The 19,853-nt window shown below is 36.3% G+C and overlaps 1 protein-coding gene across 3 annotated transcripts in view; it reads right to left on the minus strand.

The window, feature by feature from the left end:
* FYN (FYN proto-oncogene, Src family tyrosine kinase) overlaps positions 1–19,853 on the minus strand; it is a 70,819-nt gene that overhangs the window by 9,201 nt on the left and 41,765 nt on the right. For 2 of the 3 annotated variants that reach the window (XM_032216726.1, XM_032216727.1), the window contains exons 3-9: positions 18,531–18,788; positions 17,171–17,267; positions 15,190–15,288; positions 14,515–14,618; positions 12,905–13,054; positions 5,171–5,335; positions 2,699–2,878 (exon numbers count right to left, since the gene is read on the minus strand). In XM_032216726.1, coding sequence (XP_032072617.1) covers positions 2,699–2,878; positions 5,171–5,335; positions 12,905–13,054; positions 14,515–14,618; positions 15,190–15,288; positions 17,171–17,267; positions 18,531–18,777 — 1,042 coding nt within the window. In that variant the 5' untranslated portion in view covers positions 18,778–18,788. Of the gene's footprint in view, positions 1–2,698; positions 2,879–4,602; positions 4,759–5,170; positions 5,336–12,904; positions 13,055–14,514; positions 14,619–15,189; positions 15,289–17,170; positions 17,268–18,530; positions 18,789–19,853 lie in introns of all 3 variants that reach the window. The other variant, XM_032216728.1, reaches the window with a different exon arrangement.

Raw genomic sequence — 19,853 nt, forward strand, 5'->3', positions numbered from 1 at the left:
TCTTTTCCCCCGAAGGGGGACTCAGATTTCATATATCATCCTGTTTCAGAGGTAGGAACATGTTTGATAATGGGGCAAACTTTTAAAATTTGTTTTGGGACTAGCAATAGATGCCAGGAAGTACAGGTATTACAGGTGATGCCTAAATTTCTAGGAAAGTATGTTAAGAGATTAAGGAGTGTTGGTTTTGGTGATTAAAGTTGAATACACTTTAAAAGTGTGCACGCATGCACGCACACACACACCTTTTGGGGGGAAGGGGTATTTTGAGTCATTCTTAACTCTGACAATTGCATGGAAAGTTTCTGAAGTTTTCTTGGCAACATTTTTGGAAGTGGTTTTTCATTACCTTCTTCCTAAGGCTGAAATAGCCCAAGTCACCCAGCTGGATTCAAGAAAGGACAGAATCCACAGCTTTCTAGTTTGGCACCATTAACCAGTCCATCTATCTAATTCTCTTCTCTGCTATTCTCCTCTCCATTGCATACAACAGAGAAATTTTGCCTTTTGATGATCTGTCAAAAACACTTTCTCATGGCTTAAGGAATCACAAGGGATTCATTGCTGAACTTTGGAAAAGAGCAGAAAATGCTTCTCTTTATCTAAAGCACCATTTGATGCAGGCTTAAGTTCCACATAGCTTTGGAGTCAGCTCCTTCTCCCCCTCCACCACCCGAAATATAGTTATTCTACTCTTAAACAAAAATAATTATCAACAATGCAGAACAGAAGTGATAAAGTTCCTGGAAAACTGATTTGTGGGAAGTAAGTACCAGCTGAAAAAAAAAAGTACATTCTGTAATATCAGTTTGCGTAAGGCAAACACAACAAAGAGGAATCCTTATTAGGACAAATGAAGTGTTCTACATTATTATTTAAAGAAGCAGCAGTGCCCAGTCATGGGTCAATCATTAAAAGGAATTCTTTCCCGCCACTTTATCATCTGCACAGAACTTTTGTGTAGACAATATTTTTGAAGAGTAAGTTTAGAATGCTTACTTAAGCATTTCTGGAGGGAGAAAGTAGCCTGATCATGCAGCAATGCTGAGCTCAGCAAATTCACGATGTAATTACTTTCGGATGTGGAAATCAATAACCCTTCCATTGACGGTAGAGTAAGATGCCATAATATATAAACATTTTAAGATATTGTGATAACAGCCTGGTATGAATTCTCAAATAGAATCAGAAGAATATAAAAGAAGAAAACTGACCATCTTGAAATATTTCTGTGAAAGGTAATCACAAAGCCATAAAAAATGAAGGAAATTAAAAAAAAATTGTGGATATTCTCAAAAAATACTAAAATATTAGTATTGTTTGGGTATTGTTTGAAAAAGCCTTAACTATTCTATCTGGATCATATCAAGAATTTCCAAAAATGTCATTTATAGTGTCTGTAGATTAGATTCCTTAGATTCCATTCAGCCCTCTCAAATTTTTGTGATTTCAGTCAAAGAGACAGTGTCAATTTTTGAAGTTCAAACCATGAGTATTTGAAAATTTGGATACAACATGCAAATGGTTATAACCACAGAAATATATGAACATTTGATTAAGGTTCTTGTCCAATATAAACTCCTAAGTAATACATGAGGGAACATTCATTCCTTTTACTCAAACCTTCTTATTCTGAATAATACTAGAACCATCCATATTTACAAAAAGAAATGCAATATATTATACCTGATCACTCAAAATATAAAAAATACTAAAAAACAAAAACAAAAATAGGTTTAAAAGTTCAGAGTGATCTTAAATGATACAGAACACTGAATCACTAATGTGATGACACAATTAAAATAATTAGGAAACCATACTTTTCAACAATTTAAAATTGAGATGTAAAACGAACAAAATCTGGGCTAGATTTTTACTCAGAATGAAGCGCAAGAAAATAGATACAGTGAAAGGATTTCATAAAGGAACAAACCAGATTTTGGATATTGCAGCTCAAATTTTATGTTGTCTTTCAGTAAGCAACTAAAATGGTAAGGGCTTGAAGAGAGAGGTAGTTTTACTTCTTTGTTGGCAATAAAACTTTTTATGTGATTGGGGAGATCTTTCTAGTATTACAAGGAAATCTTAATTCTTTATTCCTTATCTTTATTTACCTTACCAGTAATTTCTAACCCTTATATTCCCTCTTTCTACTCATTATAACTATTACACTGCAATGCTCTTAAGAGTTGGAAAGAATTCTAGAGGCAACATGGCATGTTCTAATACCTTATTTCATTATTTGACATAGGACACTTTGTCAAAAAATATCTGCTTGTTATATTCTGACACAGAAACATAAAAGCTACTTACAAAGATTTTATGGGTTTGATGGTAAGAGTCTAGTTAAGAAAAAGGTATAATTATACCTTTTACATTTAATGAAATTATAGCATGTGGTCAATTTCTGCATGCTGCAAAACCATTTTATGTCACTCTCTTGTTAGTTCATCAATTACATTTTAAAAGAGAAAGAATTCTAGAAGCCACACCCTACATGCTCTCTCTACATTGTTTAATTATATTGCAGTGATTTGAGGGATTGGGTTTTCATTTATGCATTATTATTTATTTTATGTTTTACTATAAACTGCTGAGTCAATTGGTATAAACATTGTCTAAGTAATTAAATACAAGGTAGGATTAATAGCAGAGTTTAATTTGCATTCTGCAATCTATTGAGTACACATGCACTTACCTTTACCCATATATTCTGTGACAATGTAGATGGGTTCCTCTGACACCACTGCATAAAGTTGGACCAGTTTGTCATGCTTTAGCTTTTTCATGATCTGGGCTTCTTCCAGGAATGATTCTGGGGACATAGTGCCAGGCTTCAATGTCTTTATTGCCACTTTAGTATTCCCATTCCAAGTACCTATTAACAGATCGATAGATGAATAAATAAATTTTACGCATTCCTGACTGAGAGCTAAACTACAGAATGCTATTTGCAGATATTAAAGCAGCCTTTCCCAATCTGATTATCCTCCAAATGCATTGCATTTCAACTGTCAGCATCCTTAAGCCACAGATCTGAAGAGCACCAAGTTAGGGAAGGCTGCTGTGATACAAAAAACGAGTTAGAAAAATTAATCCATAACTGTTGAGTTTCCACCCCTACTCGAATTGGTTGTGCTTGTTGTGACTTTTTAAATAGTTTTGTATTGTTGTTTTGTTTCTGTTTTACTCTTTTGTATTTGTTCCCCTTCCCTCCTGGTTTGTCAGCTGCCCTGAGTCCCTTTGGGAATAGGGCGGCATACAAGTCGAATAGACCACTAAACCACTAAACCAACTGTTACATATAAGAAGCAGTGAACACTAATGCAACTGCATAACATTTGTGATACAACTACTTCAAGTTAGGTTCATCCTCTACAGTTGAAAGAGGGATGAGTACAAACATGAAAAACCTGTCTTAATGACTTAACTCATTGGGTGACCTAGAACAAGGTACTCAAGGCAAATGTATTTCATAAAGCTATTGCCCAGCCAAGGCATAGCACCAAGCTCCTGGGGGTGGTGTGGTGGGAATGAATTCACCTTCATTAGAAGGTTCCAAATTATTGAACTAATTTATTAGGCTGTAATGAATTGATAAATATTATTCTGCTAAAATTACTATAATTTTTAAAAGTCATTATAAAGAAACCTCTTTCTACTGGAGAAAGACTGCACAAAAAATCAAAGCAACATACAACATAGTATTCTTTACAATATAAATAATAGTAAAACATGAAGCTAAGGATCCCATGGACTCTTGCCCAAATTAATTCTCCTCTGAACTAGAAATTATGGGGACACTAATGAATAGGAAAATTCATATATCAGATACAAAAATTCTTGTGATTTGATCTATAACTCAGAACCATTTTATTTCATAATCATCTATGGAATTATTTTTGTTAATATTCCAAAACTAAGAACTTTTATTTTTAAGGGAGGGAAAAAAAGACTGAAAGCTAAACAACTGTTACCTAATATAATTAATTCATTTCCATTTATGCTGTAGAGATGACAATTTGCATGCTAAAAGAAAGCTATAGCCATGTGGCTCAGCTACTTATTGGTAACTAGCAAAAGACTGTCCCAATAATTATATGCAGATAGGAGCCATTTTACTATAAGGGAAAGGTAAAGAGTGGGTCTACAAAAAAGCCCTGTTTGAGACTGAATCTTGATTATTATATCAAAAGGATTTTCATCCCAAATTACAAGGCACTTTATTTGGTCTCACAAACGCTAACAAGAGCTCCAATAAATGAACCAGTACGCAATAATGATATGGACTCTACCCAATCTTGGATCACATAAAAATGGTGGAACTTGAGTACTGGAAATCTCCAGTTCTAGAATCCAACAATGCATTTTTTTTTTACAATATAACACAGAAGACAACATATGTTTTTTTTCTGTGCTTGTATGGACTACAAAAATAACCCTAGCCTTCTCCACTCAAGGGCCTTATCAAATGTTACTCTTTGGTGACAATATTAGTTCATTGGAACTTGTGTTCATAATGTCTTTCTTGTTCTGAAATTGGCTTCTTTCCCGATGGCTTTAAGCATCCATCCCAAACCAGAACAGTTTTCGCTGCCTTACCACTCCACACTTCAGCGAAACAGCCCTGACCCAGCTTCTTTTCCAGAAACAATGAATCTCGTGCAACTTCCCATGCATCCTTAGCCAATCCGACAGTTTGTGGAGTATAATTCGATGCAATCACAGTTAAGTTAAAACATAAACCATCAGCTTTCTCTACAGAAAAGGAAATTAATAAAAGAAATACTTATAATTCGTAAAGTAATTGCATGCACAGGGAAAGATGGAAGGTGTTTTTTTCCCCTCATTAGGTAGCATTCAGTAGTAGTTTGATTCTAGATAGTAGGCATACAATAAATATTTGCATAGCTATCTGATTTGTGTACATGACAAGTGAAGGCAGCTTGTCAAAGCTAGCAACCAAACTCAGGAAGCCCATTGCATCACTTGTCTTTTTATTATTTTAAAAAAATGATTTTCAGAGAGGAACATATTACTCTGAGTAATGGAAGACATCTGCTTTTTCTGCTATTGATCCCTATTACTTTTGTTTCCACCTTCCATCTTCCGCACCTTTCCCCAATTGCTGGGGGCTGACTAAATAAGTTAAAATATTTTCTCAGCATACCCATCCATACTTCCCCAAACTGCCCATTTCCCAGTCTCTTGATCAACTGTAGTGATTCTCGTGGAATTTCCCAGACATCTTTGGTTTTGACAGACAGGTCAGTAAGCCTTGGCATTCCTTTATGACAAGGGACTACTAAGCGGCAGCAAAGACCCGCAGCTCTCTCTGATGAAGGAGAAGTAAAGCACAGGGAAAGAAAAGAGTAACAAACATCAAACAAACATAGCAAGCACAGAAGAAAAAACAAACAAAAATAGTGCTAGTAAACAAGTTAAAACGTCTGTTAGTAGCATTCCAAAATAAGCTTGAAAATTAATCATCCTGCATACCACTGAAGGTGAGAACTGCTTCCATCCTTTTGGAGAACTATAAAAATTTGCGTTTGCTGGTTGGCCTGGAGCCCCAAGGGGGGCGCTCAACACTGGAGGTGGCTGACAGGATAATAAGAACTCATCCCTGTCTCGTCCATATCTTAGTTCTGGCTTCAGCATAGTTTTAAAATCTTAATCTGTGTAGTTTTAATGTCTTAATATTTTAATTATTTTTCTACTTGTTTTATAATTTGTAAACCTTATAGAGAAGATGCGTGGCATAACAAACAAACGAACACCTACAATTTGTATTTCCATTAATTCTGAGAGCTCTGTATTTCAGATGCCACATTGCTTTCTTTGCTTAGCTTGAATAGGAGACTGAGATGGTTATAAAACATAAAGACATGAGACAAGATTCTTAGCCTAATCCTGATTTTATGCTTTGCATCTACCTTAGAGTCATTTTCACAGCTTCCCCAGAATGTCAGGTGTTAATAAGAATGACTCTTTAACAGAAATCACTAGTCTCACTCAACACTTCATTCTGGGTTACTGTTTCTTTCTTAATTGATTGGAAGGGCATTCAAATATTGGCCTGGCCTAATCATTTTCTCTTATTATATTTCTATTCCTTTCTATTACTCTATTCTGCTCTATTATCATTGTTAACAGGAGCACCAGTATTAATTTTGGTTGTATTCTAAAGTTAATCTGATCTTAGACTTGAGAATACAATATATACAATCATATACAATCATGTGAAAAAATTCAGTATACTCCACGTAAAGTTCCCTTCACTTTTTAAACATTTATGGGCATATAACTATTTTATCTTCATTGTACAGTATAGGAAGGAAATGTAACTGAACAAAACAGCTATGAAAAACTGACTTTGTGATCATTTATCCACTAAACAAATAGCAGATATGCCATTCCCTTCTGTGGAAAAAGTAAATATACCTTCTGCTCTGATGCCTTCTACTTTCCCTCTTTGGTAGAAATAATCTCAAATATAGCCTTTCTTACAGCTACCTGCCAGTCTCTTGACATCAACTGTGAGGGGATTTTTTTTTTACCTACTCTTCCATACAGAATTTTTTCATCTGTGAAATGTTTGAGGGATTTCTTGCGTGAGTCAAATCACCCCAAGTCACCTTAGTGGGATTACCATATTTTTTCGGAGTATAAGATGCACCAAGGTTTTGAAGAGGCAAAATAAAATAAAAAGTTTTTGCACTCTGCAAACCTTCCCAAAACTCCCCAAAAGGGCATGGATAGTTCCCCCCCCCACAAAAAAAGGGCATGGATAGCCTTTAGGAAGCTTATAGAGTGCTCCTGGGGGCTGGTGGGCAAATTGAACAAAAAAATGGCACAGCCTCCTACAAGCTATGTACAGCCATTTTGGTGAAGGGGGCATGGTTTGGGGAGGCAAAAAATGCTGCATTCAGTATATAAGATGCACCCAGATTTTCAGCTTCTTTTTTGAGGGAAAAGGGTGTGTCTTATACTCTGAAAAATATGGTAGATCCAAGCCATTCTAGAACCCTCTACTACTATTTTTTTTCTCTCAGCCCTTGCTTGGTGGATTTACTGCAGTGTTTAGGGTCACTGCCATTTTGTAAGGGTCATTAACCCATGTTTTCAACTTCTGTATGAGGAAGAATTTATAGTGAATTCTAGGATAGTGAGTTGCCCAGGTCCTGATTAAGCAGAGCAGCCCCCAAACCCTAACTTTTTCACCACCGTGCTTTATAGTTGGTATCAGGTTTTTTCCTGTGGAATGCTTTCTTTGGCTTCCATCAAACTGACTTTTGGTATTGTGGCCAAATAACTCTATTTCTGCCTTAGCTATCCAGAGTACATGTTCCATAAATCTCATTTTTTACCTAGGTTCTAATGAACAAATTTTAGACTTGCCTTGTTGTGTCTTTGGACAGCAAATTTTTCTTCTGCCATACCTCCCACATAGATCTAATTTGTGCAGGTTCTTTCTAATAGTAGAGACTTGCACATTGGGGAGAGCTACCTGTATGTCCCATGATGAAATTTTGCGGTTCTTAGAGACTACTATCAACTTTGTATATTCTGCTCTCAGGTTGCTGGCCTGGCCTGGCTAAGTTGGCAGTTGTTGGAAATCTTGTCCATTGTAGATGATCTTCCAGACAGGATGTAGAATGATTGATATCTAATTGTTAGGCAATGTTTTAATATTCCTTCCCAAATCTATTGACATATATAATCTTCTTTCTGAATGCCTCAGAGCACTCTTTTGATTTAGGTATAACAATCCCACAAACTTCAAAAACAAAAAGCATTTAAATGAGGCTTAAATAAGACTTGTTTCTCCCAAAGCTTCTCTCATGATGTTGTTTATATATGGTACAATTAAGCAATTGTATATACAATTAGAAATTATGTTTATTATGTGCTCTACATGGGGCAGCCCTTGAAGAGTATTTGGAGACTTCAGCTTGTCCAGAATGCAACCGCGCGAGCAATCGTGGGTGTACCTCAGTTCACCCATGTTACACCTATCCTCCGCGAGCTGCACTGGCTGCCTATTGGTCTCCGGATACGCTTCAAGGCGCTAGTCGTTACTTATAAAGCCCTTCATGGTATTGGACCTGTGTACTTGAGAGACCGCCTGCTGCCAATTACCTCCACTAGACCGATTAGATCCCACAGATTAGGCCTCCTCCGAATTCCATCCGCCGGCCAGTGTCGATTGGCAACTACCCGGAGGAGAGCCTTCTCTGTGGCTGCTCCGACCCTCTGGAATGAACTCCCCGTGGAGATTCGAACCCTCACCACCCTCCAGACCGTCCGCACAGCCCTTAAAACCTGGCTGTTCCGACAAGCCTGGGGCTAAAGAGCTGTTGCCTCCGTCTCGAATGGTATGACTGTTGTGTTTTAAATTATGCATTGCTATGCTTTGTTTTTTAAACTTTTTGTCTGTATCCCCCTTCCCTGGTTGAGTTGTGAGCCGCCCTGAGTCCCCTTCGGGGGAAAAGGGCGGCATATAAATACAATAAACTGAACTGAACTGAACTTATTTAAATTATATAATGGAGTACAAAATGTAAATAATCAATGTATTTGTTATATCCCCTTCCTCTATCAATATTATTGAAATGAAGATCAAACACCTATATGTTGAAATATATTAAAAAGGAAAAAAATCAATAGGGCATACTTTTTCACATTACTATACATACTATAGATGTTAAATGTTGCTAAGTAGGTACTATACAAAAATGAAGGATGGAGTTTGGTCACATGGGTATAAAAACCAATGCAAGCATAGGAAATCCCTTGAAGGGAGTCTTAGATGCAAATAGTTTGCATATCTATTTCCAATATATTTATTCTGATCACTCATTTTTCAGTGTGGTTTACATAAAAAGTTGGTAGCATTCAATTTTTACATAAAAAGTTGGTTTACATAAAAAGTTGGTAGCAAATAAACTATCATCTGACTCTTGAAGGACAGAAGCATTTCTATCACACCTAGCCTGAGATTAATGAATGCTAAAAGCAGAAGAAAGCTGACAGAAATAGAGCCATAACATAGGTTTGCGTATGCTCAAATCATCTTGGACCAACTATGAACTTTTAACACTATTATCCTAAAATGTTTTTATTCATTACTGTTGCCAGAATGTTTCAATGGGAACAAAACAATCTCTTGGTCAAGTCAATCTCAGTCTCTCTGTCTTTCCCTCTCTCTCTCTCTCTCTTTGTTTTTTCCATGTTATATGAAGAAGTTTAAGAGGGCAGGGGAAAGGAAAGCTGATGGTGATTCACCAAGGTGGCTTGTGAGATGAAGCAGAAAGCAATCAATGGTTGACACTAAGACTTTATTGTCTAAAAAGGACACTCTACTTCTTTTGTAAAAACAGCTGGAATGGCATAATGCAAATACAGAGTTGGTAAAATATCATTGGCTCTTGCAAGTGTATTAGCTGATGATATAATTGCCCATTGACCAAATACCTTCAACAGGCCCATCATTAATTTTAAGGACTGTCTCCTATAAAACTTCCAGGCAAATCTTCAGACTGACATTCTGGATTCTGATATCCTCTAGAAATACTGCTAGGAAATTACAGATGTTGCTATCTGAACAAATGCATGGTACCAGATTGATAACAATTGATTCAGGGGGATACCCCTGGAGAAGCATATACTTTTTAAGTAGGAATTTGTCCTACTAGTGACAAAACTATGCCATGGAATTCTGCAATATTATAGCAATAGAATAAATGAGATTAAAAAAAGAAACAAATTATTAGAAGTAGAAAGATGCAAGTGGACAGAATACACGGAAGCAAAAGAGCTTTCTTTGATGCAATAGAGAACAAGGAGACAACATCTAAGAGCTTCATGCAGTATTAATTAATTAATGTATTAAACAATAGATGAAACATAAATGTATAAATATACTCTAGTTAGCATGCATCCTTGGGTGAGCAAAAAGAGAAGCATTTTTAAAAGTGCCTGATATAGGAGAATGAATATTGCATAATGTTACTAAAAAGATAAAACAGTTCAAAAACATTGCTAAACTGATTAACTTCTAAAACAATTTAGAAAACAGTTTAAATATTGAACATTCTTGTAAAGTCATCTTAGGATAAATAAATATATTTCTAAGTGTCTGGAATGTTAAGAACTTTGCACAGAATATTGTATGCATGCACATAGTAACACAACCATTCTAAGACAGGAGAAGGCTATTTCTAAAAAACGAATTGTCCTAGAGACATGCATTTTTACTTATTTTGCAACAGTGAATCAGAGTAGATAGTAATTAGCCAATTAATACCACCTACATTAAATGAAATGAGGAGGAAAAGATTTTCTTTCCCTAGCATGCTATGTGTTCTCAGAAGTGTTTAGAAACCGTTTAATTGGGAGAGGGCAATTAGAAACTTTCAGGGGAAGGAGCAATATTGTTAAATGAAAAGAAGCCTACTTGCAAGAAACTGGATATCCTCAGTGCTATGGATTACTGCTCAAGATACAGGAAGTATAATTTTTGCCACCTGCTATCAAATTTACCATTAATTCTAATGTTCCCCCCCCCAAAAAATAAGAGCGTCTTTAAAATATTAAACACATGTATTATTTCACCATTATTATGATTCACAATTGTCTAAAAGAATTAAGTCTGTAGTTTTATAATTTGTTTACATGTAACACCAATTAGTATCAATATTTGTTAATTAGATGAAGGAAAAAATTAAGTTTCTAGGAATGTGGGGTTGTTTTTTTAACATAAAAACAATTCTGACAGTCAGCTCTGTAATTTTAATGTACTATGTACAATCTTTAGAGCCATTTTGGTACAGTGGTTAAGGAACAGCGGTGGTGCACACATGCATTGTACCTTCCAGTGATGCTTCTGCAAGCCTCCGCGATGCTCCAGCTGCTTGGCGGAGCATCGTGTAGGCACTGTATGCGCCATGCGCATAAGCGCCAAAGGCTTTAAAGGACAGGTAAAGAGCTCGGGTGGCAGGTGGGCCCTCTGGAGCACCATACTGGAATGGTACCCAGTGCTCTGGGCAAGCTCCAGTGTGCCCGTACTGGAGTGTACTGCCTGCAACCCACCACTGCTAAGGAACCAGGCTAAAACCAGGAGACTATGAATTGTAGTCCTGTTGGGGAAATTGGTCAATCACTTTCTCTTAACTCAAGGAAGAAGGCAGCAGCAAATGACTTCCAAAAAACATTGCCAAGACAACTGCAAAGACTAGTCTAGGCTGTTGTCATGAGACAACAGTTACTCAAACACAAACACACAAAACCTCAGCAACAAAACAACAAAACCATCCTTACATAAATATAGGACTAAGTGTGGTTGGATCTTAGCCATATCAAGCAATGAGGATGAACTAAAGGCTTTCTATTTCCAGCACTGTTTATAGCATTAGCTGTCAAATAGAGGAAAAAGGGGAATATAATATTTGTGGAATGCTTGTACTAAATTGTACAAGATGTACTCAATAAGAATATACAAGCATAATGAAGTGATGATGAGGGTCATTGGAAGGAAGGAAGAATGTTCTGTCACTTACTTAAGGTGGCATGAGCTGACAAGAACAATTTCTTATAAATGATCCTGATTTGTTTACTGTCAGCTTCAATCCCAGCATTGCAGAGAATGAGGGAACAGCCTTTATCTGTATAATTTGTCAACAGAAATATGGGAACAACTACATGAAATTCAAGAACTAAGCAAGTGATTAGTCCATGTAAAGTATTCTGATGATAGATGGATGGAGATCTCTCTTTTTAAGTGCCCTGAGTTACAGCAAAAAGACCCACAATTTCAAGCATCATTAAAGCCAATATAACCATAACTAAGATGACTCTGATTAGAGTTAAAACTATGGATAAAAAGTATGTATCCTTTAAAATATCAGAATGTATCTTTTCTAGGAAAAAGGATTTCTATTTTCCAAGAAAGACTAAAATTGTGTGCCTAATTTTGGAATGGAGGGGAGACAAATTAATTATATAGGAAATAGAAGGGAAGCCACAGGGATATTTAAAATCTCAATAAAAAGAACTCATTCACCTTTTTTTTTAGTTTCATGACTATGCCTCCAAGCTCCCAGAGTTCTAAAGTTTAGTTTAAGATGTTAACATTAAAGCAATGGTGAATTTTGGGAAATCCAACATTAAGAAACCAATGTTTGCATTATATTAATTCAAGGGAAAAGTTCCCCTCACACATAGGTTCTAGTTGTTCTCGACTCTAGGAGGCAGTGCTCATCTCCGTTTCAAAGCTGAAGAGCCAGCGCTGTCCAAAGTTTCTGTGGTCATGTGGCCGGCATGACTAAACACCAAAGGTGCACGGAATGCTGTTACCTTGCCACCAAAGGTGGTCCCTATTTTTCTACTTGCATTTTTTACATGCTTTTGAACTGCTAGGTTGGCAGAAGCTGGGACAAGTAACGGGAGCTCACTCCGTTACCCGGCGCTAGGGATTTGAACCGCTGAACTGCTGACCTTCTGATTGACAAGCTCAGCGTCTTAGCCACTGAGCCCTTTGTATTGTATTTATGTTAATAGCTTATCTCAAATGCCCTTTTCAGATAAAGTGATTTATATTGAAAACCCATGCAGGCATCAAAAAAGTACTAACGAAACTTATTAAGTTTCTGAGATTTACAAATAAATCTGAGATTTATATAATGAAAGTTGTATTTTAAAATGGTGAGTCTTTTATGTGTTCAGATAATATGAGAGATTCATCTGAAGTATTTAACTCCAAGCTAAAGACTAAAATGAAAAAGAAGACTCTAATTTCGTTAACATTTTATATTTAACGAAAGATAATAGAAAGGCATTATATCGGTAGTATTTTTATTTTAAGAAGCTGAATTTATTTTAAGAACTGAATTTTCAAGGTTACCTGAATAATGCTGAACAAGTTGTTGAAGAGTTTCAAACTGTGCTCTGGTTGTAATGTAATATCCTCCACTGTCAAGCTTGCGGATTTTATAATGTTTGACATGATCCCCTTTCATATCATCCCAATCACGAATGGACAATGAATAGGCACCTATAACAAGAAAAGTCAACAGCTGCATGTAAATAAATAAATAAATAAATAAATAAATAAATAGAATATTCTAACCAAAAATAATTTAAATTATTTAAGTAGCATGTTACTATAAAAATGGAGTATCCCGTATAATTTTCATTTTCATTTCATTTCCCTTTATTTGTATGCCGCCCTTTTCCATGGGGGGACTCAGGGCGGCTCACAGTTCAAAAAAAAGGGGGGGGGAAGGACAAACAATTTTCCAACATGAAGACAATACAACATATTAAAAAGAAAACACAACAGTCACACAATTCGGGTGGGGTTAGAATCTTAACCCCAGGCCAGCCGGGACAGCCAGATCTTTAAAGCGGCGTGGAAGGACTGGAGGGTGGTGAGGGTCCGAATCTCCACGGGGAGTTCGTTCCAGAGGGTCGGAGCAGCCACCGAGAAGGCTCTCCTCCGGGTAGTTGCCAGTCTGCACTGGCTGGATGATGGAATTCGGAGGAGGCCTAATCGATGCGATCGTATCGGTCTAGTGGAGGTAATTGGCAGTAGGCGGTCTCTCAAGTACCCAGGTCCACTACCATGAAGGGCTTTGTAGGTGATAAGTAGCACCTTGAAGCGCACCCTGAGATCAACAGGCAGCCAGTGCAGCTCGTGGAGGATAGGTGTTACGTGGGTGAAGCGAGGTGCACCCACGATCGCTCGCGCGGCCGCATTCTGGACTAGCTGAAGTCACCGAATGCTCTTCAAGGGCAGCCCCATGTAGAGCACATTGCAGTATTCCAGCCTAGAGGTCACAAGGGCACGAGTGACTGTTGTGAGGGCCTCCCAGTTCAGGTAGGGACACAACTGGTGCACCAGGCGAACCTTTATTGCTTTCCTTAATTTTTTTGAAATTAAGGAAAGCAATAAAGGACAGATTTTTAAAGGCACAGCATTAACAGAACTGCTGAAGAATTTAGAGCAGGGGTGTCAAACTCATGTTGTCACGGCGTCATCATGTGACGTATTGGGACTTTTCCCCCCTTCACTAAACCGGGCATGGGCCCACAGGCCAGGAGTTTGACAGCCCTGATTTTAGAGGTTCTTTTATAATTCTTCCTTCTTTACTATATTCAGAATTAGATCTCTTTACTATTGTTTGCTACTTTTGATTTTTAGAGAAGAATTTAAAAAATAAGCCCTTCTGAAAAGTCAACTCATAAATTAGATGCTATTTTTCTTTACTTAAAACACAATCACACCCAGCACAGATTTTATAAATGCAATGTGATGTTTATCTAATAGGTTCTGCTGAATTTAAATTTAAATTACTAAACTGAATGTGATGTTTATCTAATAAGTTCTGCTGAATTTAAATTATTATGAAAAAATGAATTTGCTTGTAGTATTTTTTGTTTCATTTGAGCATGTCTCATTACCTTCACTGATGCTTTCCCTCTGCTTCTTAATTAAAACACAGGAATTATTACCTTTGGTGGTTTCACTTTCACGAATCAAGAAGGTTCCTCGTGGATTTCCAAAGGATAGCAGCTGCCTCTCAGCATCTTTTCGCCCAAGTTTCCCAAAGTACCACCTGAACAAACATGCCAGAAACAAAAGTTTTCAAACTGGAATTGCTTTTTAAGGATTTAAAACACTTAAGCTTGCATAAGGACCATCTGTGAAGCTCATTCAAGTTTTTCTTGTGCCTTCACAATCTAATGCAAAGAAGTATTTCTGATAAGACAAGTTATAGATAGCATTGTGGAGCTAGGAGTTCATGTTTATTCAAATACTGCTTTTAGAAAAGCTTCAATATTTCCTTTAGTTTTGATATTTAAAACTGAAATAATAAATGCTGTTCCAGCTGCCTTTATTATGAATTTAGCTCAGTTAATTAGAATAAAACCTTCATGATCTCAGTGTGCTTAAAGTTAAACCCACTCCACTATCAAGGATATATTTAAAGACCAGAAGATTCTGGATATTTCTACTCTGATCTGGTAAAGCTAACTCAGTTCCCTCCCCTCCCCTCTCATCTTTCTTTTAATTACCCAAGTATTTAGCTAAAAAAGGAAGCTAATGTAATGGGTAATTCCTTGTAAGTCACCACAGTTTTAACTGTTCTCTGTTCAAAACAATCCTTTTTTAAAAAAAATACATACTCTTCTGCTTGGATGGAGTCAACTGGAGCCACATAATTACTGGGAATATAACCAGTTTCTCCGGTAGTCAGGGATCGGGCTTCCCACCAATCTCCTTCCCTGCAAAGCAAGAGTTAGAAAAACACAACATCAGTTTAAAGATAGCCATCATAATATGCCTACCTTGGTCCCGGATCAGTAAAAGAATCCATCCTTTTTGAGCATTCATAATTAAAGAAACAGACAATGGAATGTATTTTTCTTTTGGTACTACTGCCTAGAAATTCCACTAGAGGGAGATCTTTTATAACAGCCATGACACACTGCGGTTTGTGCCATGTTATAACAGACATTCATTCAGAAAACAGAGAAAGCAAGCATTAACTGGTATTGCTGTGCTTGTACAGTTTGCTTCCATGTTAAAAGAATGTATCAGTGTGGGTGGATTCCATAGCTCTCTTGAAAATATGCGTGCTTTTGTAATTTCACTGACTTTCAAATGACTGCACTCTGAAATGACTGACAAAAGACTGAAAACGTTTAAGGTTGAACTTTAAAAAAGAAACTGAATTAAAAAAAATATCCATCACAACATGGGGAAAAACGATTAGGCATCCTTTGGGCATTTTTGCCAGCAAAAATATGGAAACTTTAATATCCCCAATAAAAAGTAATATTAATTATACACGATGTACTGTTATGTACACCTGGATAGCCCTACTGCAGATTTAGAAAACTGTAATAAAATAGCTTATTATTCAAATATGTTATCTTTTTCTTCATCAGGACCATTTTATGGCATCAAGAAAAGCAGACAATAAATCAAAATTTAATCAAAATATGATTATGAAAATGATGCTATTCTTAAAGTAAGTTTTAGTTCAACCATCTATGCTGACACAACCAGCAAAGAAGTTTAAGCATAAGGAATCATGGAATATTCCACAAATCCCCTTGTTTTTTAGTTCAGTTTTATAATCTGCCTGTTATCTTTGGAAAAATACTATTTTGACTTACAGAATCTTTATTAATATTTCAAGGATGGAATTGCCATTATATACATGAGAAGAAACACATTATGTATTTAGAAAATATTTTAACATTGTAGGTTTTTTAAAAAATGTTTTAAAATAAACCCAGCATTTTTAGAAATTCTTAAAGGCTTTGTTTTCAGTGTTTCTACATTTATTTTAATTTCCAATCTAGGATTAAAATATTAATCCTAGCCAATAAAGGCCAGCTAAAAGATGGAAGGGTTCAGATTATTCCTCTTCATAGATGTCCATAGGTATAGGTTCCCCTCGCACATATGTGCTAGTCATTCCTGACTCTAGGGGGCAGTGCTCATCTCCGTTTCAAAGCCAAAGAGCCAGCGCTGTCCGAAGACATCTCTGTGGTCATGTGGCTGGCATGACTAAACACTGTTATCTTCCCACCAAAGGTGGTTCCTATTTTTCTACTTGGCATTTTTACATGCTTTAGAACTGCTAGGTTGGCAGAAGCTGGGACAAGTAACGGGAGCTCACTCTGTTACGTGGCGCTAGGGATTCGAACTGCCAAACTGCTGATCTTTCTAATCGACAAGCTTAGTGTCTTAGCCACTGAGCACATCCCTCTAGATGTCCATAACTAACTACAATAACATCAAAACAACAAAACATTAGATCATAAAATCTACTTGAGGCGTGGAGTTTGCATCACGATACATCTACAAGATTACTGGTTTTATTTATTTATAAGATTTCTACTCAGATATTCACTGATAAATAGTGAATACTGTTACTCATCAAAGTAATAGTAGCAATAGCTCCAGCTCTTTACATAATTAACAAGTAACTATTTTCTCTCATCTTTTATTACTTTAAATAATCGATAATCTAAATGTCCTGTGTGATATGAAATATCTCTTAATATCACAAAATAGAATTTAATATATCATTGCTATCAAGGGAACAAGCCATCTAGGCATTAAAAAGTAAGTCATATAGTAAATGAAACTTACGAATTGTTAAGTATCTGGAATTTTTCTCCTTTATGAAAACTTAAATCATCTTCTGTTCTTGCTTCGTAATCATATAGAGCTACAAAAAGAGTTACACCTATGGAAAGATAATGAAAGTGAATGCAACTTTTATAAATTGCAGTGTTTTTAAAACAAATTCATTATTTCATATTTGTTTTCATAATGGAAGGAGGAAAGGATAAATTTGAACCTCTCATTTTATTTTTCATACAGCATTTTGCATAGGAAACCCAAAACATTTGGTTATATATGCACTATATAAATTCTAATGCCATCTTTTTTTAAACTGCTTTGTGTGTATTATCTTTGACTAATGTTGTCCAGCAGGACTGCAGATTCTAATGTGGTTTGCAATGCACCAAATATGCCAGTGGATACTTGTTTTGGTGCTGGGTCAGGCTCTTCGTTTATTTAGTGAATTAATCATATTTATTACTATTAATTCTATGAGGTTCTTTCCCTCACCCATTTTCCTTTGCATATTCAAGATGAATATAAATTTGAATTAATAAATCATATCCTGGCATATTGCAAATTAAACTGACAACTTCCAGCACTATATTTGTTTCCAAAAATGCAACTTAATAATGAGCTTACAAGCATCATAAGCTCACAACATCATCATTAGATGGCCATGGAGCATAAACCTAAGAAAAAAAACACCATCTCTTTATTCTGGATATCTATGGGAATAGGATCATACACCATACAAAATAATAATATAGTTTGTTTGGCTTAGGCATAGTATGTTGCAGGTGAATAGCCACTGATTTGTAAATCATGGTTAATGGCTAGTGTGTTATAGATGCTGGTATCACACTGCAACTTAGTGTGCTGGGTTAATACATACAATGATTATTTATTTAGGATCAAATATTAAATTCATGGCTGGCATCAGCAACAAACATAATGAATTTCAAATGTTATTATCTATATAGCCTTTAAGCTGTTATGCTGCTAAGAAGTTATAGAAAATTAAACCTTAAATCTAGAAGAAAATATATTTTCAAAACTTGTATAGGTACTGATTCCATAAGAAGGTTGGGCTTGGTATATTGAACATACATGATGAGAAAATAATATCTACCATCTATATGACTGACTTTTGCCAGTAGAGAAGCAAACAATGACACTGGAGTATGAATAGTAAGTATGTGCATATCTGAACTAATACACTGGTGAACTCTGATAAGAAATTCATCAAGTACAAGAAGTATGTCTGAGATAAAGGCAAAGAGATTCAAAGAAGAAATCTACACGGATTATTTTTTCTTATTGAGGAACATAAACATGCTTTAGAAAGGGAATGGATACAATTCTTGTTGTTATTATTATTCACCTGTTCCTCCTCTTGTACGCAATGTACCAGTATGTGATGAAGAATTGACACCACCAAAGACCGTCAATCCTTGTCCTCCAGCTGTGGGGAAATTGTTGTAGTTTGGAATTGAAGTCACACCAAAACTTGGGTAATGCTGAGGGGTAGGGTCTGTTCCATAGCGATAACCCGAACTCTGGTTTAAACTACCATCCCTCTCATCGGTTAGTTTTGTTGCTTCTTTATCCTTACATTGCACACAGCCCATTATCTAAAATCCTGCAAAAATTAAAACAAAATATACAGTATGATGCTTGTACATTTCAACTAAAGTATGCAACACATACATATTAGGGAGTTATAGAATTAGAATCATTTGTGGGGGGTGGCTAATACTTAGGCATCCAATTGTTAAAATCAGGCTAACTTTTCTTGGGATGGATTCTAAAAAAAGAAAATATTCTTGGACTACAAAGTTAGCAGTTAAAATAATTTACAACTCTAAATTGTAAACATGATAGGATATCTTACATATTATTGTAGGACTAAATATACCAATTCAGTTTATGCCAACTCCATTCTTGCTACAGTGAGGGCAAAAGTGGATATTCTATCAGTGTTGATTATGGCTTTGGATGTTAATGTTATTAATATTATTTGATTTACGTTCAAAAGGCAAGGAATCATACATTTCATACCCTCTGCAATAAACTGGAAGACACCTTCATACCTGCAGGCTTTCTATATGCTCATGTTGTTGGCAATGGTATTATTTTTCTTTAGGAATGGTTAAATTGAAAAGATAGTGCCTATGGCATAATTTTATAGAGCATGAAACCCTGACTTCTTGACTCCGTAGCTGAACTCTGAAGATGGGTAGTTAGAATTTCTTCCACTGTTCTTCTTCCCCACCAAGCTTTCTCCCTTGGCACTCCTGTTTGCTCATTTAGGTCATGAACTCCTAACTAGTTTGGCCTTTTGCAAGAATGCTGGATGAGACTGAGCTGTAGGCGGGAAAGAAACTTTACCTAGTACCTTGAGGAGTGAGGCAGATGCAGCCTTAGCACCTTCTCTTGTGACTTTATGCTCAGCAAGCAGACATCAGCAAGGAGAACAAAAACCAAACCAAACCAAACCACAAAACAACTCACACTGGCTCCTAGTTAATGTACAAATTAAGAGGGATACAACACAGCAAGATCTCAGATCTTGCAGGTCTTTTATGCTCCCTTTAGCTGGACACAGTCTGGTCAATGAGTCACCTTTCCACAAAATTGTGATAAAGCACCTGCATTTAACTGTCTGGAGATAAGTTATGGAACTTTTCCTTTGGGTTTCACACTA

Source organism: Thamnophis elegans, chromosome 4 (genome assembly GCF_009769535.1).
Source record: "Thamnophis elegans isolate rThaEle1 chromosome 4, rThaEle1.pri, whole genome shotgun sequence".
NCBI lineage: Eukaryota > Metazoa > Chordata > Lepidosauria > Squamata > Colubridae > Thamnophis > Thamnophis elegans.